Below are 16,891 nucleotides of genomic sequence, written 5' to 3' on the forward strand. Positions count from 1 at the left end.
GGCCGCGACTTCCCCGGGAGACGGAGCCTCTCCTCATCCGACATTCTCAGTTGGACCGTGCTCCCCTCGCTCACAAATCAGAGGGCGGGGATAAAATCACTAAATTCTGATACCATTGGTCAAATGGGCTGTCAGTCCTCAGAGGGCTGCACCATTGGAGAAAAGTTTCTAACTCAGACATTGAGGCGCTTAGAGCGTGATCACGTAACAGAAACGCAGAGGCCATTGGCTGAGAGGAACGTCAGTCAGCAAGGTCAGGTTGGGGCCAATATTAGTTCACGGGGCGGGATTACAGCCAGAGCTCGGTTTCTCATTGGTGGTGGCGCTCCTCGGCGCGTGGTCTCGGGGCACTCGGAAGTGCAGGAGCACTGCTTGAAGCAGCATGGAGGTAGTCGGGGGTGAGTAGTGGGGAGCTGGAGGGGCAGAAGGAGCGGGGCCGTTCTGCGGGGGGTTGTAGCGAGGGCTCCCGCAGCGGCCTCTCCTGACTCCCCTGCCTAGCTGTGCTGGGACGGAGCCCCACGAGGCTGGGAAAGCCCCGAGCCGTGGGGACTGCGAGGCTCAGCCGCTCACGATGGGCCTCCTCCCCCGGTCCCTGCCCGACGCTATGCACGGGGAGCGATGGCCTCCCGGGAGCCGCCCGCTAAGGCGGGGGGAGCCGCCCGCTAAGGCGGGGGGTGTCGCTGTACAGCGGCTGCTTGGACCGTGTTTCTGTGGCACCCAGCGGCCATATGCGTGACTCGGAGCCGCTGCTGACCAGGCCTGTTGTGCTCTGCTCCGCCAGCCATGGGTGGGGCGGGGCTTTGGCTGCGCTGGGACTGGGGGTGGCTCCCAGCCGGGGTCCATCGCTCCCCCTCCGCTTCCCCGTGACAGCAAGGACATGTCATCCTTTGGCCAGTGTGTGTCTGCTTCTGCAGAGGGAAGGCCTAGGTATAAAGACCACACGTGCTCTTTCTGGCTCGGTACTGTGGTGCTCGGCGGCTGGGGGCTGCGCCGAGGATGCTGAGACCTGGCTTTGGCCTGCTCTCTTCTCCCGATTGACCGTAGCACTCTGGGAGAGGGATTCCTCTGTACTCCCCACTCTGACGTGAGGTTTAAAGATGAGGACTAGGACAGTGAACTGCATCTACTATTGCACGGAGAATGTAAAACAAAGACCGGGATCACTGATGTGCTGAGAACTATGAATAGTTCCTTTACTCATTGTCTACAACTTGGTACAAAATCCCAGCACAGTGAAAACACAGCCTTTCAGAGCAGATTGTGCCTAACTGTATCTTGGGGACAGTTATACAGTAGGTGTTTTTTTTGTAGTGTAGACAGTACCTAAAACAGCACAGCACCAGTTCCCATGTGCAAGGAGGCTATCTTTCTCAACCCTACCACATGGACTTTGCAGAAACTGATGAAACTGCCAAGAATTTGTGGCGTGACACACTATTAGTAACCTAACTCAGTCCGACTCCTGCTACGTTTTCTCTTCTCCTATGACCAGCAACTTGGGACTAAATCCACAAAAGGGCTTAGATGTTGCAACACTGAGCATTGCAGCACCTAACCTTTAGGTGTCCTATTACCCAGTGGAATCCTCATCCCAGAGTTAGGTGCCCAGGCATGGGGAGAGTTAGGCATCTAAGAATAGGACTGACAGAATGGGGCTTAGTATGCTAAGCTTGAAGCTGAATAAATTAGCCAATCAAAAATGCCAAGCAAAGGGGTGGGATGTAAACAAAACATCAATAGGTACCTACTCTGGTCCAGAGGGAGGCACAGATCTCCGCTTGGGATTCACAGCTGTCATCCTGCTCCTGGACTTAGGCACCTAAGGGCTGGTCTACACTAGAAAATTAGATGGACCCAGTTATGTCGACAAGGGGTGTCAAAAATCCCCATTCCTGAGTGACCTAGTTAAACTAGCCTAAATCCCCATGTAGACAGGTCGATGGAAGAAATAGATTTATATATGCTGGATTGTGTATCTAGAAAGGAGGTGGATTACATACGCTGATGGGAGAACCCCTTTCGTCAGTGTAGGTAATGTCTACAATATAGCATTACGGCTGTGTTGCTGCAACATTTCAAATATAGATAAGCTTTAAACCAGGTCAGCCATCTGTCTCTGTTTTGCTCAGGTGTGCATGCATGAGAGATGGAGACTGATGGTCACCCCATTATAAACAATAGCCCAGAGGTTAGGGCACTCGGAAGGTGAGGGACCCATTTTCAAATCCCTGCTCTGCCTGATTTGGGCATCCATCCCTGAGGAGGATTGACCCCCATGCTATTGGATGTTTTGGGGTGGGTCTCTCTCAATCTCTCTGGTTGTATAAATGATTAAATGTTCATTGGAGCAGGAAATGGCATTTGGGGCTCCCACATCCTGGGTGAGTGACCTAACCACTAGGCTGTAGAATCAATCTTTTTCTGGTCTAATGAATAGTTAATTATTCATACAAAGTGGTCCAGTTCCAACAGGAGTGGCTGTGGGAGACCTGCCCCAGAACACCCCATCACATGGGGATGGGCACTTTCCTGGACTATGAGTGATCCCGATTCAGGTCCTTGCTATTTCCCAGGTGAGAGCTCTGACCACTGGGTTATTGGGCATTCTCCTGCATGCCACCCAGCTGTCTCTTGTGTGAGGGCTTCAGAGAACACCTGTTGGATCAGGCCCTGCAATTGAGATGGGAGGGAAGGGGCACCTAGCTTGTGAATTCCACTGGGACTTGTGATAAATGAAGGGGCAGGGGTAGATTCCTTTTACAGACAGCCAGTTAGCTATAAAATCCCTGTTGGTAGCAGTTCTCTATTTGTTTTACCTGTAAAAGGTTAAAAAGTCTGACTGCATGCATAGGTAAAAGGAAGTGAGTGGGCACCTAGCCAAAAGAGCCAATGGGAAGGTTAGAACTTCTTAAAATTGAAACAAGACTCCCGTTTTGTCTGTCTGTGGTTATGCTCCCAGAGAGCAGGGACAGGGCTGGACTATGCTGTAAGAGCTTGCACCAGGTATGAAAAATCATTAAATCATACCTAGAAATTACTCATTTGAAACCTCAGATATGTAAGTAGATCAGGAAATGTCTAGGAAGACACAATTAGGTTTATCTCTTTTATTTCTTTATGGCTTCCACTTCTCTGTGCTAACACCCAGATGCTTTTGTTTTGCTTGTAACCATTAAGCTGGACCTCAAGGAAACCATTCTTGATACTTAATTATTATATTTGCTCTTTTTAAATCTAGCATTAGCCTAAATTCCAGATGTATTTTCTTTCTTTTTGTTTTTAATAAAATTACCTTTTTTAAGAACAGGATTAGGACTTTTGTGTCCTAAGAGATTTGTGCACATGCTGTTTAATTAGCTGGTGGCAACAGCTGATTTTCTTTGTTTTTTCTTTCTCAGCTCTTCCCCAGAGGGAAGGAATTCTCAAGTGCACCTTTCTGGGTTCTCAAAAGGGGGTTTCTGCACTTGGGTGATGGTAGCGTCTACCCATCCAAGGTCAGAGAAAAGCTGTAACCATCGGAGTTTAATACAAGCCTGGAGTGGCCAGTATTAATTTTTAGAATCCTTGCGGGCCCCCACTTCTGCACTCCACATGCCAGAGTGGGGAATCAGCCTTGACAGGGCTTAAGCATGACCTAGGGCACCGAGCAGCTTGGCGGTGTCAGGACTGCAGTGGTTTTGTGTGCATCCACCAGGAGGGATGTAGGCACCTATGCGGTTAGACAGCAGCTGAATAGAGGGTTTGAGGATCTCTGAGTCCCCCCACATGTTAGCTGCCATTTTAAGTACCTAAAGCTATGTCCTTTTGTGGATCTAGCCTTTGGAACTTGCTGCTTTCTCTAGTCCTTGGCCCCTTTGAGAGAATAATAACAATCCTAACCTTGAAAATGCCATCTAATATGCTCCCCAACTATATGACAATAGACAATTCATCTGTATACAACCAAAGAGGTTTTAAAAATTATGGGGGGGAGAGAGAGAGAACCTACATAAAAGGATGTTAGATATTAAACACCTATGGAAACATCTTGCAATTTCTTCCTTTCATTACAAAGGAGAAAAAAAGCAGAGATCTGTGCTATGAGTTACCTTTGAATTCCTGATTACTTCTCCCATGATCAAAGCAGGCTCCATCTCAAGATGAAGTCTGTTTTTCTCACTCAGCTTGTTCTTCAGTAAAATGAAGTCTTCCTCTTCCTTGATTGCTATTTTATATTTCCTGAAACACTGGAAAACCCCTCTGAAGCAAGAGATCACATCTTCCTCTCAAGTGCTGCTTCTGATGGTTCAGGTTCAGCGAACAGAACCAGTCTGAGGTACACCCCACTTTGATATGTGAAGCTTTAGGAAATTCCTTGATGATTCATGTTAACTATTTCTGTTTTTTCCTGGACTTACTGAGGATTGTGTTTACCTTTATGTCTGAGTCCTTAGGGTTTCCAGAATGTGTTACTGATCATTCAGGAGTGTTAGGAGCCATTGGAATTCAAATAGTCCTCTGTTACCTGTGAGTCAGGTGAGGGAGTTCTCCATTGGACACCTGGTCCCACTAGTGCAGAAGTACAGATAATGTAAAGATTCATGGAGATATTTTACCTATAATTAGGGCCTTAGAAAAAATCTTCAGGAAGCTGTGCCAAATTTGCAAATCGCGGCAGAGGTGCTGATATTACTTTGTTTATGAAACACTTAAAGTAACAATCCATAACAAAACATACCTAAAACAAAATTAGGTGACATTCTTGCTGTAAAATCAGGTTACTCTCATTGCTCCCTTGCTTCTTTTCCCCACTCCCACATAACAATCCAGATTTGATTTTTAACAGTAAAGGCCTTTGCTGGAACACAAGATCCCAGAGATCTGCCTTTGGAAAGATGGATTTATTGGAAACCTGTGGTGTATAAGCTTTGTTTCATGTGGTTCATGAGACATTGGTCCTTAAAATTGTCAGTGATCTTTGGTCCTGGAGGTACAGCAAGTTCCAGCCCTCTACCAAATATAGCATGTGAGTTATAGCATGTGAAACTAACCAAGGTCCCTAATTTGCCAAGAGGCAGCGTCATTTGCCCTGAGCTCCAGAAACCTGTAACAATACCCATCCTCCTCCTCCTCTCATGTATAGAGCTGGTCCCCTTGGGTCAAGGTTGAATTCCATTGATGAGGAATCTTGCACTGCCACTTATCTGTGCTGTGACTCAATACAGAACTTCGTTCTTGGGATGGTTCAAAGGTGTAATTTCCTCTAGTGTCATTACAGTGGTGAAATGAGTGTGTTAATGCAGGTTTGCTGGGGCTTTATCTCCATTTTGAATTTTTCTTGCTTTCAGAGCTGTGTAGTTCTTGTCTCTAGATGGATCTTTAGATCACAAATTTCAGATTTTCTGCCTCTGCCAGTACCCCTTGAGGCCCTCTAGCTGTACTCCATTTAAAGACTCTCAGAAGAATGTGTTCACACCCCTTCCCTGGGGACTGAAAGCACACTGTGTATGAGTCATAAACAGAGGTTGCTTAGACCAGAGCAAACACTGACAGTGCAGCAAGCAAACCAAAGAAAATTTAAAACAAGACACTGACACATCCATAAAAACAAGATCTACACAGCACAGAAAGCAGGAAACTCCTAGGGGACTGGATGGCTGAGGAAAGGGAAGGCCCAGAGCGTTTCACTAGGTCCCAAATTGCAGTCTGGCCCAGAGCATTTAAGCATGTGCTTAAGTCCCACTGAGGTCAGTTTAAGTACTTTGCTGAATCAGAACCAAAGTCCTTACCACCCACTGGCTGTATGTTGAGCTGATGAGTCACAGCCCTGTTCCTAGTGGATAATTGTCTACTCAAAATCCACCATCACATTTTGACTCAGGTTGCCCCACTGTTTTTAAACATTTTGCAACACCTTAGCCAAAATGTCTTTTCTGTAGTTTACATGGTGATAACTCCTTTAGTGGGAATGATGTCCTAGCTGTGAAATGTGAGGAATCACTCAGCTGGCTGCCTATGGCATTGCTATTCATACATCCTCAGAGCAGCATGATGCTGTGTAGAGGTGCAGGGATGCCTCAGCGTTGTTCCGTTGTCCTTCACAGAGAGAGGTAACCTGGCTGGAGTTGGACACATCCTTCTGGTGCTCTCAGGAAAAGGAGGCGTGGGAAAAAGCACCATCTCCACCGAGCTGGCTCTGGCTTTACGGCATGCTGGGAAGAAGGTGAGCAAGCTACCATGTGGCAGTTATGAGTGTATTCTCCTTCCCCAAGATTCTAGTCTGGGGTTGTACGTTCATAATCTAGGTATTAGCAAAAATGCTACAAGATGTTTATCTAGTCATTAAGATCCTGCTGAGGTTGAGCAAAAGTTATTTTTACTATAAGATTTCAGATTTTTCTGCATTTATTTGACAAAAAAAAGCTGCAAAGTCCAGCTTTAAGGTCCTCTATTAAAGATGCTATATATGTGCAAAACATGATGAAAGCGCTGTGCAAAGCTTGTTCATTATAATTGTCTGCATTATGCTAATGGGAAAATAGGCACCGAGTGGGGAAGTGACTTGTCTAAAGTCACACAGTGAGACAGTGGAAGAACCGGGAGTAGAACGCAGGTTCCTTGACACCTGGACCTCAATGGAGTTGCTAGGCCATGTTGCCTCCCTTTCCTAAGTAATGTCTTCTTTGGGCTTGGCAGGCTTTGATATACTATGCTCTAAAAAGCTACTGGGATACTCACTTGCTGTGTGGATGGAGACCATGAAGGTTGAGTCCTTGATCTTTGCTGTCATTGCTCTCCAAGGCCTCTTGTTGTCTTGCCTGACCTGCTTCATGGCAGCTGTTGTGTGGGCAATGCCGATTTATAGGGCATAAGTATGAGTAGGGAAAAGAAAGGGGAGGCAAAATCCCTCTAAAGGTTTCTAGGGGTCTGAGAGGACATTGGGCTTACTTATGGAAAGGCAGAGAGAAAGATTTGGAAGAGGGAGGGGCCCTCCTGTGCATATAAGCAGAACATGAGCTATATGAATGTTTACAATTTACATTGTGGTGAAGGCTCTCAAAGCACTTCACACACACCCACACCCACTAAAATGTGGCCTCTTGCGGGGAGGGAGGGTCAGCCACCCAACATAACGGCAGTGGGGAATTGTGGCTGAGGACACAGGGCAAACAAAATGTCCCAAAGGCTCTTTAAAGTCCTGCAGAGCAGATGGGCCATGGTTTTTAAGGTCTCATTTGAAAGATCTCTGTCCAGGAAGTTCAATGACAACACACTGATCTCCCTTGGAAAGGGGAAAGGTTGTGTGAACTCATCTGGGATTTGAACATGTGGTTCCTGTGTATTTCAAATCTGATGTGTAGGATTCTAAGCCATCCTTTCCTTAAGATCTGGGCTGTAGAAATCAGTGAAGAGTTATGTTTTGCCACTGTAGTGGCCCTCTGTACTGCCTTAGTTTAAGGGATTGTCTGAATGGTTCCACATATTTACTGGCAGGTGGGGATCCTGGATGTGGACCTATGTGGCCCCAGCATCCCTCAAATGCTCAAAGTCCAGGGCAAGAGTGTGCACCAGTGTGACAGTGGCTGGGTGCCTGTCTTCGTCGACCAGGACAAAAGCATCTCTCTCATGTCGATTGGCTTCTTGCTGGAGAAGCCAGACGATGCTGTGGTTTGGAGAGGACCCAAGAAAAACGGTACACACGGCTTTTACTCTTGGTAGTGACCCTACAGCAGTGGTGCCCAAACTTCTCCTGTTGCACCCCTCGCCATTACTGCACAGCCAAGGCTTCCATCCTCAGAGAAGGAGCTCAGGCTGAAGCAGAGCTGGGGGGAAACGAGGAGAAAGCTGAGGCAAGAGGAGGAGCGGCCTGGGGGCAGCTGCATCCGGGGCCAGAGCTGGGCTGGGGACGGAGCAGAGTGGAGCTGTGGCTGGAGGTGGAATGGGGCTCCATGCCCCCCTCGAGGGGTGTGGGTTGCCCCACAGTTTGGGGACCACTGCCCTACAGCAAGGGCACCTCCTGCAAAGATGAAGCTCGTTGAAACACATGCTTGCCTTACTTACAGGCTGGTCTTGTCTTGCATATTGCTCATTATCCCCTTGTGCTTAGGCATGGATAGCAAGGACTACAGACTGCAATGTTTGAGCAGGTGAACTAGGGCTGGATGGCAGACTAGGTGTAGGTAGCCTTTGACCTCTTTCAATCTAGGCTGGTCATCATCTGAAGCTCCCCTTCCCCCCGGCTTCTTGCCCTGACTCCCAGCTGGGATCGGCGCCTGAAGCCGCCCTGGGCTTCATATCTCAACTCCCAGCCAGGAGCATGGCTCCTGCCGTGAAATTGACAAGACAGCTGAGGTAAGGGATGCAGTGTCTACACAGACACTGCATTGCCCTAACTACATTAACATAAGCCTTATGCCTCTTGTGGAGGTGAAGCTATTAGGCCGGTATAATGGGACTTACATCTGCAGGAGCATGGCTGTAGTGTGATAATTAGATCGACATAAGCTGCCTTATGTCGATCTAACTAGGTAGTGTAAACCAGCTCTGGGGAATGAGCTGTTAGATCTGTCCTGTGCTCTCTGGACAGGCCTCTATAATGATCACTGTTGTTGGCACAGAACAGAATCTCCATGGTCTTGGAGACTGAACTACCCTCTTGCCACGCCCTGTAGATGCACTCCCTGTAGGGCAGGATAGAGACCCTGAGGGAAGATGGCACTGCTTCTGTTGATAGAGGGCTTCTCTTCCTACTTAAGTCTTATTCTTTTGAACCTATTTGTTCACACAATGTGGTGATCTGATATCTAACAACTGCTGCTACCACACTGTTGAGATTACAGACCACACCTCTGCTGAAAGCAAAGATTTTCCTCCGTTTTGTTTTGGCAGCTTTGATAAAGCAATTTATCTCCGATGTGACCTGGGGAGAACTTGACTTCCTTATTGTGGATACACCTCCGGGGACCTCGGATGAGCACATCTCCACGGTGGAATCCCTTCGCCAATACAAGCCCCTCGGGGCAGTCCTGGTCACGACGCCACAGGTATATGATGCTTGCTGGGGTAGATGTTTCCACACCCTGCCTTGGGGTCACACCAAACTAATATTTTATTGACCCCATTATGCCTTTAGGTTTGTGTTTACATGACCCTGTATGAATGTCAGTGTCTCTCTATGGCTATTAGTTCTGCATTTCTACTCCCTTCATCCCTCCAACCTGTCTCTGTGTAGCCTGACCTAAACTCAAGGATTGGCAGCACTGGATGAATGGGCAGAAAGATGGACATGCACCTCTTTGATTTTGCTGTCCCTTTATCACTGATACCCCATGACTCTGTGCCCACAGGCGGTGTCTATAGGGGATGTCAGACGAGAGCTGACATTCTGTAAGAAGACAGGATTGCGAGTGATCGGGATTGTAGAGAACATGAGTGGTTTCGTCTGCCCGCACTGTTTGGTGAGCCCTTTAAAACTGACCCACGGCTGAGCACCTCCTGCCTCAAGGGTATGCTAGGCAATCTGCTACATTGTTCTGCTTGAGGCCTGGGGTTTAAATTGACTTTGCTTGACTGTGGTCCATTGGAGAGACCAGGGAATGCCACAAAGGTAATGTGGTAGGTCTCTGGAGGCAAGCGGCTGACTGTACTGCTTTGTGGACCCTGCCCTCCTTCATTGGCTGGCTGTTGGGGTAGGTTCAGGAGAGGCTGCTCTTTTGTCTTCCTAGTGGGTGATGGGGGGTAAGAATGTCTTTGAGGAAGTGCATGAAGTCAGGGGGGGAATCAGCAGCTGCCCCAGGCAAATGAGCATTGCTTACTCAGATAACTGTATCATTCTCTGCATTAAATGTATCCAGATAAACAGTCATGTTGGCCATCTTTGATGCCCAGCCGTCTGCAGAACTGCTGCTCTGGGAAGTTCCTGGTGACTAAATGCTGTTTCTTCTGCTCTTCCAGGAGTGCACAAACCTCTTTTCCAAAGGGGGCGGTGAAGAGCTGGCCAGGCATGCCGGAGTCCCATTCCTAGGTGAGTGTCTTTTGAATGCAGAACCCTCCCTCGGGGGAGGGGTAGATCAGAAGAGCAAATGGTTGGTGAGTGGTGAGAACACAGTGCCACAAGGAGCATGGAATGGGGTCCAGAAACCAAACTGCAAGCTAAGCAGGGGAATCTCCCCTTGAGGTCTGAAGAGAACCTAGTTTGGGAGAGGAGCATAGAGCTGCCAAAGGGATGTGGTTATTGTGTGTCTGGCCGGCAGAGAACCTGGCAGTCCAGTCCGGCTTTGCATATGATGGGAGATTTGGAGTGATCCTAGTTGCCTGCTGTCAGGTAACGGCAAATACAGGCAGCACCACTGAGAGTCCAGCGGAGCTCCTATGAGGGAAATGAGGAATTTATTTAAACCTCCTTAATTATTTATTCCTCCCCCTAATCAAGGAGCAATAGTCTCGACAGTGATGCCAGGGTAAATCTCTGCTGATTGTGGTGCTAGAAGCACTTATAGCTCCTTTCTACCAAGAAAATGTCTGGTATGGTGCTGCACATCTAGAATGTAGTCTTGCTGGTGAGCAGTAAGGAGGTTAATAATGCTCAGTCCTGTTTGTCTTGTCTTATTCTGCCTCTCCTTTGGTTGATGTGGGTGTCTCACTCCCACCTTTCTGTATCTCTGACTTGCATGTGTGTACTCTCATCTCTGTAACTCGTCCCAATGGTCTCATGGTCACTTTCTCCCTTTGCCCTCCCACACAGGGTGTGTTCCCCTTGATCCCCAGCTCACCCAGAGCTTGGAGGAAGGCAGAGATTTCATCCAGGAGTTTCCCAAGAGTTCTGCCTTCCCTGCCCTTGCTCACATCGCCCAGCAGATCTTGGACAGGACATCCCCTGAGGGCTCCTGAGTGTGTTTCTAAGGCTGGACTCGCGTTGGCCGCCTCTTTGCAGCACTGTCAGCCGTGGACCAAGCCGATGGGGAATGTCAAAGCTATTTTAAAACATTTTGTGGGGGAGAGGGTGTCATTGGTACCAGTTTGCAGAGATCTGGGAAAGGGAAGTGACACTATCACTACTAAAGCCTTGAAGAGACCTTGCTAGAGCTTACCATTGCTCTCTAAGGGGGCGTGTACATTTGCAACACCATTTGCCTTCTGAATAGATGAGCACTATGGCCATCCTGGAATGGTCTATGGGGGCACAGGTGGTGCAGCTTTTTCTAGCCACACAGAGAATGTTTCATCTGCCCATGAAGTCCTGCAAAGTTAGTACACTGTGAAGATGGCCACTTCCAGGCTGTGGTGCTGCTGCTCATTTCTGCAGTATTCTTGGCTCTGTAAATTGTGTGTGGCCATTGGTCTTTGCGGCAAATACTGGTAGTGATCCAGGACAGGAAATCCTTCCCTTATTGAACAGAATAGCACCAGCAATCTCCACCCCCCGACTCCTGCTGCTGCTACCTTCCCCCCAATTGCTTCTGTAGTGCTGCACACATGGTACTTCCTAGTTCACAGTGACTGCTGTCAGCTTCATGCCAGACCCTCTGACCCTAGATCCTAGCCGAGCCATTTCACTCTGAAGCCACAAGTATTTGGTACAGAATATGCCTATGAAGGCATGTGTGATGACATCAAGTCTCTACAGGAGCTCTGAAGTCTGTTTACTGAGTCTGTGTCTTATCACTTACTTAAGGAACACACAATCTTTTGGCTCCCTGAAAGGTGTCAGGGCTCAGGAATATTTGTAAAGGCTACAGACATTAAATAATGTTTTCTTACCATCTGAATGTCTCATTGCATTTTGTTTGTGTATGTGTGGCGGTGGTGGGGGGTTTGTCCTCTTCCCCTCCCCCCGCCCCCCCAACTGAATTCTAGTTTCCTTCCTACACCCTGTCTGTATTTGGTGGCAAATAATGGTTCTGCTCTGCTGGCCGTTTTGTTTGTTTTGTGTGTTTTGTTTGTGTTTTTGTTTTGTTTTAAGATTAAGGAAGTGCTACATTGGCCTTTATGGCTAGAGAAGATGGTCCTCTCTAAATCAAGTCTAGCATCACTTCTGTCCTAGTCTCAAGATGCATCTGGGCTACCCGATCAAAACAGTCGTTGGTCTAAGTGCAAGGGAGGTCCTGAGTCACTGCCTCCACAGAATCTCTGAACAGCATCCTCCTCTCCCCTTCATGATGGATGTTCCAGAGGCTGGTGACTACCCATTGTAGTGCTCCTGGGAGCGAGATGATGGGTATGCAGATGTGGAACTCATATCATTGATCCCAGCTTGCCTTCTCACTAGAAGTGCTGCAAAGGCAGACAGTAAGCTCTGATGTGCCTTGCTGATTGGCTTTCCTTTGTAAAAAGAAAAGGAGTACTTGTGGCACCTTAGAGACTAACCAATTTATTAGAGCATAAGCTTTCGTGAGCTGTAGCTCACGAAAGCTTATGCTCTAATAAATTGGTTAGTCTCTAAGGTGCCACAAGTACTCCTTTTCTTTTTGCGAATACAGACTAACACGGCTGTTACTCTGAAAGCTTTCCTTTGTGACATCCAATCAAATTGGTATTGAGGGGCTCTGAAGGGAGCCATTCCCCGCCCCACACACAGCAGGGGTGATAATTGCTCTGATGAGAAGAAGGAAGTAAAGGGTCACAGGAAATGGATTGCATTGAGGCGTATACTGAGCATCGGTGGATGGATTTCCATGATAAGTATGTCCCCTTGAGGATATTTAGAGTAAGTAAGATTCCAAGGGGGCGGGTGAGGAAGTTGCTGTCAAATGCTGGTGACTGTCCGAGATTGTATCTCGGGGCTTGTCTACACAAACATTTAGTTCGGGAAAAGCTAGGGTGTGAATCAGAGCCTTGCAGCAGGACTGGGGTCCCACAGGATCCACTGCCATAATAGGGCAAAATAGTGCTGCCAAAATGTACTTTGCGGGTGGGATAGGGTGGGCAAAAAAGCCAGACTGCGGTAATTTGCAGGAAAACACTTGAAAACTTAAATGTAAGCGAGGGATAGAAAGAGATTTGATGTCTATTATAACAGGAGCTAAAAGTTTTTTTTGTTTTTTTTTTTTACATGGTTTAAGCAAGATTCATTCTATTCTTTTAGTGGTAAAATTTATGTCTAAATTCTGTTTGTTTATATGCTGTCAATTTAATCGCAATTAACTCACACAATTAACTCAAATTAATCGTGATTACTCACTGTTAAGCAATAGAATACCTATTGAAATTTATTGAATATTTTTGAATGTTTTTCTACATTTTCAAATATATTTATTTCTATTACAACACAGAATACAAAGTGTACAGTGCTCACTTTATATTTTTATTACAAACATTTGTACTGTAAAAATAAACAAAAGAAATAGTATTTTTCAATTCACCTCATACAAGTACTGTAGTGCAATCTCTTTATTGTGAAAGTGTAACTTTAAAAAGTAGATTTTGTTTTTGAGTATGGTTATGTAACAAAAAATATGTAAAACTTTAGAGCCTATAAGTCAACTCAGTCCTACTTCTTGTTCAGCCAACCACTAAGACAAACAAGTTTGTTTACATTTACAGAAGATAATGCTGCCCGCTTCTTATTTACAATGTCACCAGAAAGTGAGACCAGGCATTTGCATGGCACTTTTATAGCTCGCGTTGCAAGGTATTTACATGCCAGATATGCTAAACATTCGTATGCCCTTTCATGCTTCGGCCACCATTCCAGAGAGACGTGCTTCCATGCTGCTGATGCTCGTTTAAAAAAAATGCATTAATTAAATGTGACTGAACCTGTGTTCCCTCTAAGTATGGTTGGGCAGCTGCCCAGAAGGGATTCAAGTGCCACGCACTTGATTAGCAGAGCTGCGCACATCAAGCAATGTGTGTTCAGGTGCCCCTCCCCCCGTGGCTTTGCAGCCACGTTGCTCCCAGGACCCTCCTGCTGGCTGTGCAGAGCGGGGGGTGGGGTGGGGAGGTTCTGATGTCAGGGTGTACCCCATCTCCACAGAGTAGGGGAGAGGGGAGGGCCTGGCTCAGGACCAAGGGTGAAAGTAATATTAAATTCTTACAGGTACGGGGGCCGGCTCCAGCCCTCAAAAGGGGTGGGGTCTCAGGCAGAAGGGGCGGGGTTGGGGTGGGTCAGCCTCCCCCAGCCAGCCCATGCGCGCTGCCTGGGGCTCTGGCAGTGATTTAAAAGGGCCCGGGGTTCTGGCTGCTGCCGCAAGCCCCAGGCCCTTTTAAATCGCTGGCCTCGGGGCAGCTGCCCTTCCTCCTCCCCCTCCCCACCCGTTGGTGGCCTGGGGGGCAAAAGGGGCAATGACGTTAAAGCGCTGCAGCAGTGCTTTAACATTGTTGTGCCTTTTGCCGCCGATGGGAGCGGGGGCAGCAACGTTGAAGCACTGCCTGCCACAGCAATGCTTTAAGGAGGGTCCTTTGCCACAGCAGCGTTTTAACATCACTGCCCCTTCCCCTCTGTTGGCCGCCCTGCCGGTATGGACTCTACCGGCAGGGCTGCCGACACGGGAGGCAAAAGAGGCAGCAACATTAAAGCTCTGCTGCGGCAAAGGACACTCCTCTCCTTAAAGCGTTGCCGTGGCAGTGCTTTAATGTTGCTGCCTCTTTCCCCCACCAGCACTTTAACGTGGGCTGCGTACAGGCTGGTACCAGCTTGTTACTGGTACACCATACCAGCCCACTTTCACCCCTGCTCAGGACTCAGCAGGAGAGAGCTGCTGTGGTCTGAGGTCTGAATGAGCCTTGAAGCCTTCCCTTCCCAGTGAGTGCCTTAAAGAGACAGCACATGGTCTCTGAGACTTCCCCAGCGCCACTTGCGCTCTCTCCCTCCCTGTCCCACTCCCTCCTGCCCATGTACCCCATCTCTGCAGAGCTGGGGAGGGGAGACAGGGCTTAGGACAGAGCAAGAGAGCTTTCAGTGAGTGCCTGGCATCTCTCAGAAACTTCCCCCACAGCCAGCACACACACATTTCAGTTTTTTGACGGGTCTATGCATTTCATAATTTTTATTTCTCTTACATTTAAATTTAGTTCTTTGAGTAGTGAGTTCTAAAATGCCTAACCTGTCCTGGATGGAGTAATTATCTCTATGGTAACTTTTTAAAAATATACATGATATCTAGGTTTTTTGTTTCTACTGGTGGTGCACATAACAAAATTTATTCTGCACATGGATGGAAAAAATTAGAGGGAACATTGGACTGAACTCTTTGGGGGAGAATTGTATGTCTCCTGTTCTGTTTTACCTGCATTCTGCCATATATTTCATGTTATGGCAGTCTCAGATGATGACCCAGCACATGTTCATTTTAAGAACACTTTCATAGCAGATTTGACAAAACACAAAGGTAGCAATGTGAGATTTCTAAAAATAGCTACAGCACTCAACTCAAGATTTAAGAATCTGAAGTGCCTTCCAAAATCTGAGAGGGACAAGGTGCGGAGCATGCTTTCAGAAGTCTTAAAAGAGAACACTCTGATGCGGAAACTACAGAACCCAACCACCAAAAAAGAATCAACCTTCTGCTGGTGGCATCTGACTCAGATGATGAAAATGAGCATGTGTCGGTCCGCTCTGCTTTGGATCATTATCGAGCAAAACCCATCAGCATGGACGTATATCCTCTGGAATGGTGGTTGAAGCATGAAGCGACATATGAATCTTTAGTTGATCTGGCACGTAAATGTCTTGCGATGCTGGCTACAGCAGTGCCATGCGAACACCTCTTTTCACTTTCAGGTGACATTGTAAACAAGAAGTGGGCAGCATTATCTCCTGAAAATTGTAACCAAACTTGTTTGTCTGAGCAATTGGCTGAAGCAGAATTGAGTGGACTTGTAGGCTCTAAAGCAGAGGTGGGCAAACTATGGCCTGCGGGCCACATCCGGCCCACGGGACCATCCTGCCTGGCTCCTGAGCTCCTGGCCCAGGAGGCTGTCCACGTTGCCGTGCAGCGCAATGCTCTGGGCAGCAGGGCTGCAGAGCCCGGCCTGACCTGGTGCTCTGTGCTGCGCGGCTGCCTGTCCTGGTGCTGCCACACCTCCAGCCACTGGTGCTCCAGGCAGCGCGGTAAGAGGGCAGGGAGCAGGGGGAGGTTGAATAGAGGGCAGAGGAGTTCGGGGGGTGGTCGGGGCAGTCAGGGGCGTGGATAGGGGTCGGGGCAGTCAGAGAGCAGGGAACGGGGGTTGAATGGGGGCAGGGGTTCTGGGGGGCAGTCAGGAAGGAGAGGAGGGGTTGGATGGGGTGGCAGGGGGTGATCAGGGGACAGGGAGCAAGGGGGGTGGATGGGGCAGGGGTCCTGGGAGGGGCGGTCAGGGGACAGGGAGCAGGGGGGATTGTGGGGGGCAGTTGGGGCGAGGAGTCCGGGAGTGGTTGGGTGGAGCAGGGGTCCCGGGGGGGCAGTAAGGAAGGAGGGGCGGCAAGTAGGGGTGGGAGGTCCAAGGGACCGAGAGCGGGCGGGGTGGATGGGGCAGGGGGCTAGAAGCGGGGTGGTCGGATAGGGGGCGGGGCCCGGCCCATGCCTGGCTGTTTGGGAAGGCACAGTCTCCCCTAACCAGCTCTCCATACAAGTTCAGAAACCTGATGCGGCCCTCAGGCCAAAATGTTTGCCCACCCTTGCTCTAATGTTTTTTTTACATTGTTTTACTTTTGAATGCAGTTATTTTTTCTACATAATTCTACCTTTGTAAATTCAACTTTGACGATAAAGAGATTGCACTACAGTACTTGTATTAGGTGAATTGAAAAATACTATCTTTTTTGTTTTTTACAAGTGCAAATATTTGTAATCAAAAATAAATACAAAGTGAGCACTATACACTTTGTATTTTGTGTTGTAATTGAAATCAATATATTTGAAAATGTAGAAAACATCCAAAAATATTTAAATAAATGGTATTCTATTAACAGCATGATTAAAAAATTAATCAC

General features: G+C 47.9%; 1 protein-coding gene across 3 annotated transcripts; it reads left to right on the plus strand.

Moving 5' to 3' along the window:
* The first annotated feature begins 288 nt into the window (after positions 1-288).
* NUBP2 (NUBP iron-sulfur cluster assembly factor 2, cytosolic) lies at positions 289-11,743 on the plus strand. Of its 3 annotated transcripts, XM_084642139.1 has the most exons (8): positions 382-398; positions 4,246-4,315; positions 6,084-6,202; positions 7,474-7,672; positions 8,869-9,023; positions 9,327-9,437; positions 9,934-10,003; positions 10,724-11,743. In XM_084642139.1, the coding sequence occupies exons 4-8, from the start codon at positions 7,519-7,521 to the stop codon at positions 10,867-10,869; spliced, it is 636 nt and encodes a 211-aa protein (XP_084498265.1). In that variant the 5' UTR covers positions 382-398; positions 4,246-4,315; positions 6,084-6,202; positions 7,474-7,518; the 3' UTR covers positions 10,870-11,743. The 3 variants fall into 3 exon arrangements, with proteins under 3 accessions (XP_084498263.1, XP_084498264.1, XP_084498265.1); XM_084642137.1 differs by lacking the exon at positions 4,246-4,315 and having other exon boundaries at positions 289-398; XM_084642138.1 differs by lacking the exons at positions 4,246-4,315; positions 9,327-9,437 and having other exon boundaries at positions 289-398.
* Positions 11,744-16,891: the final 5,148 nt, after the last annotated feature.

The sequence above is a fragment of the Lepidochelys olivacea genome (assembly GCF_965140295.1).
Source record: "Lepidochelys olivacea isolate rLepOli2 genome assembly, chromosome: 10".
Classification (NCBI taxonomy): Eukaryota; Metazoa; Chordata; order Testudines; family Cheloniidae; genus Lepidochelys; species Lepidochelys olivacea.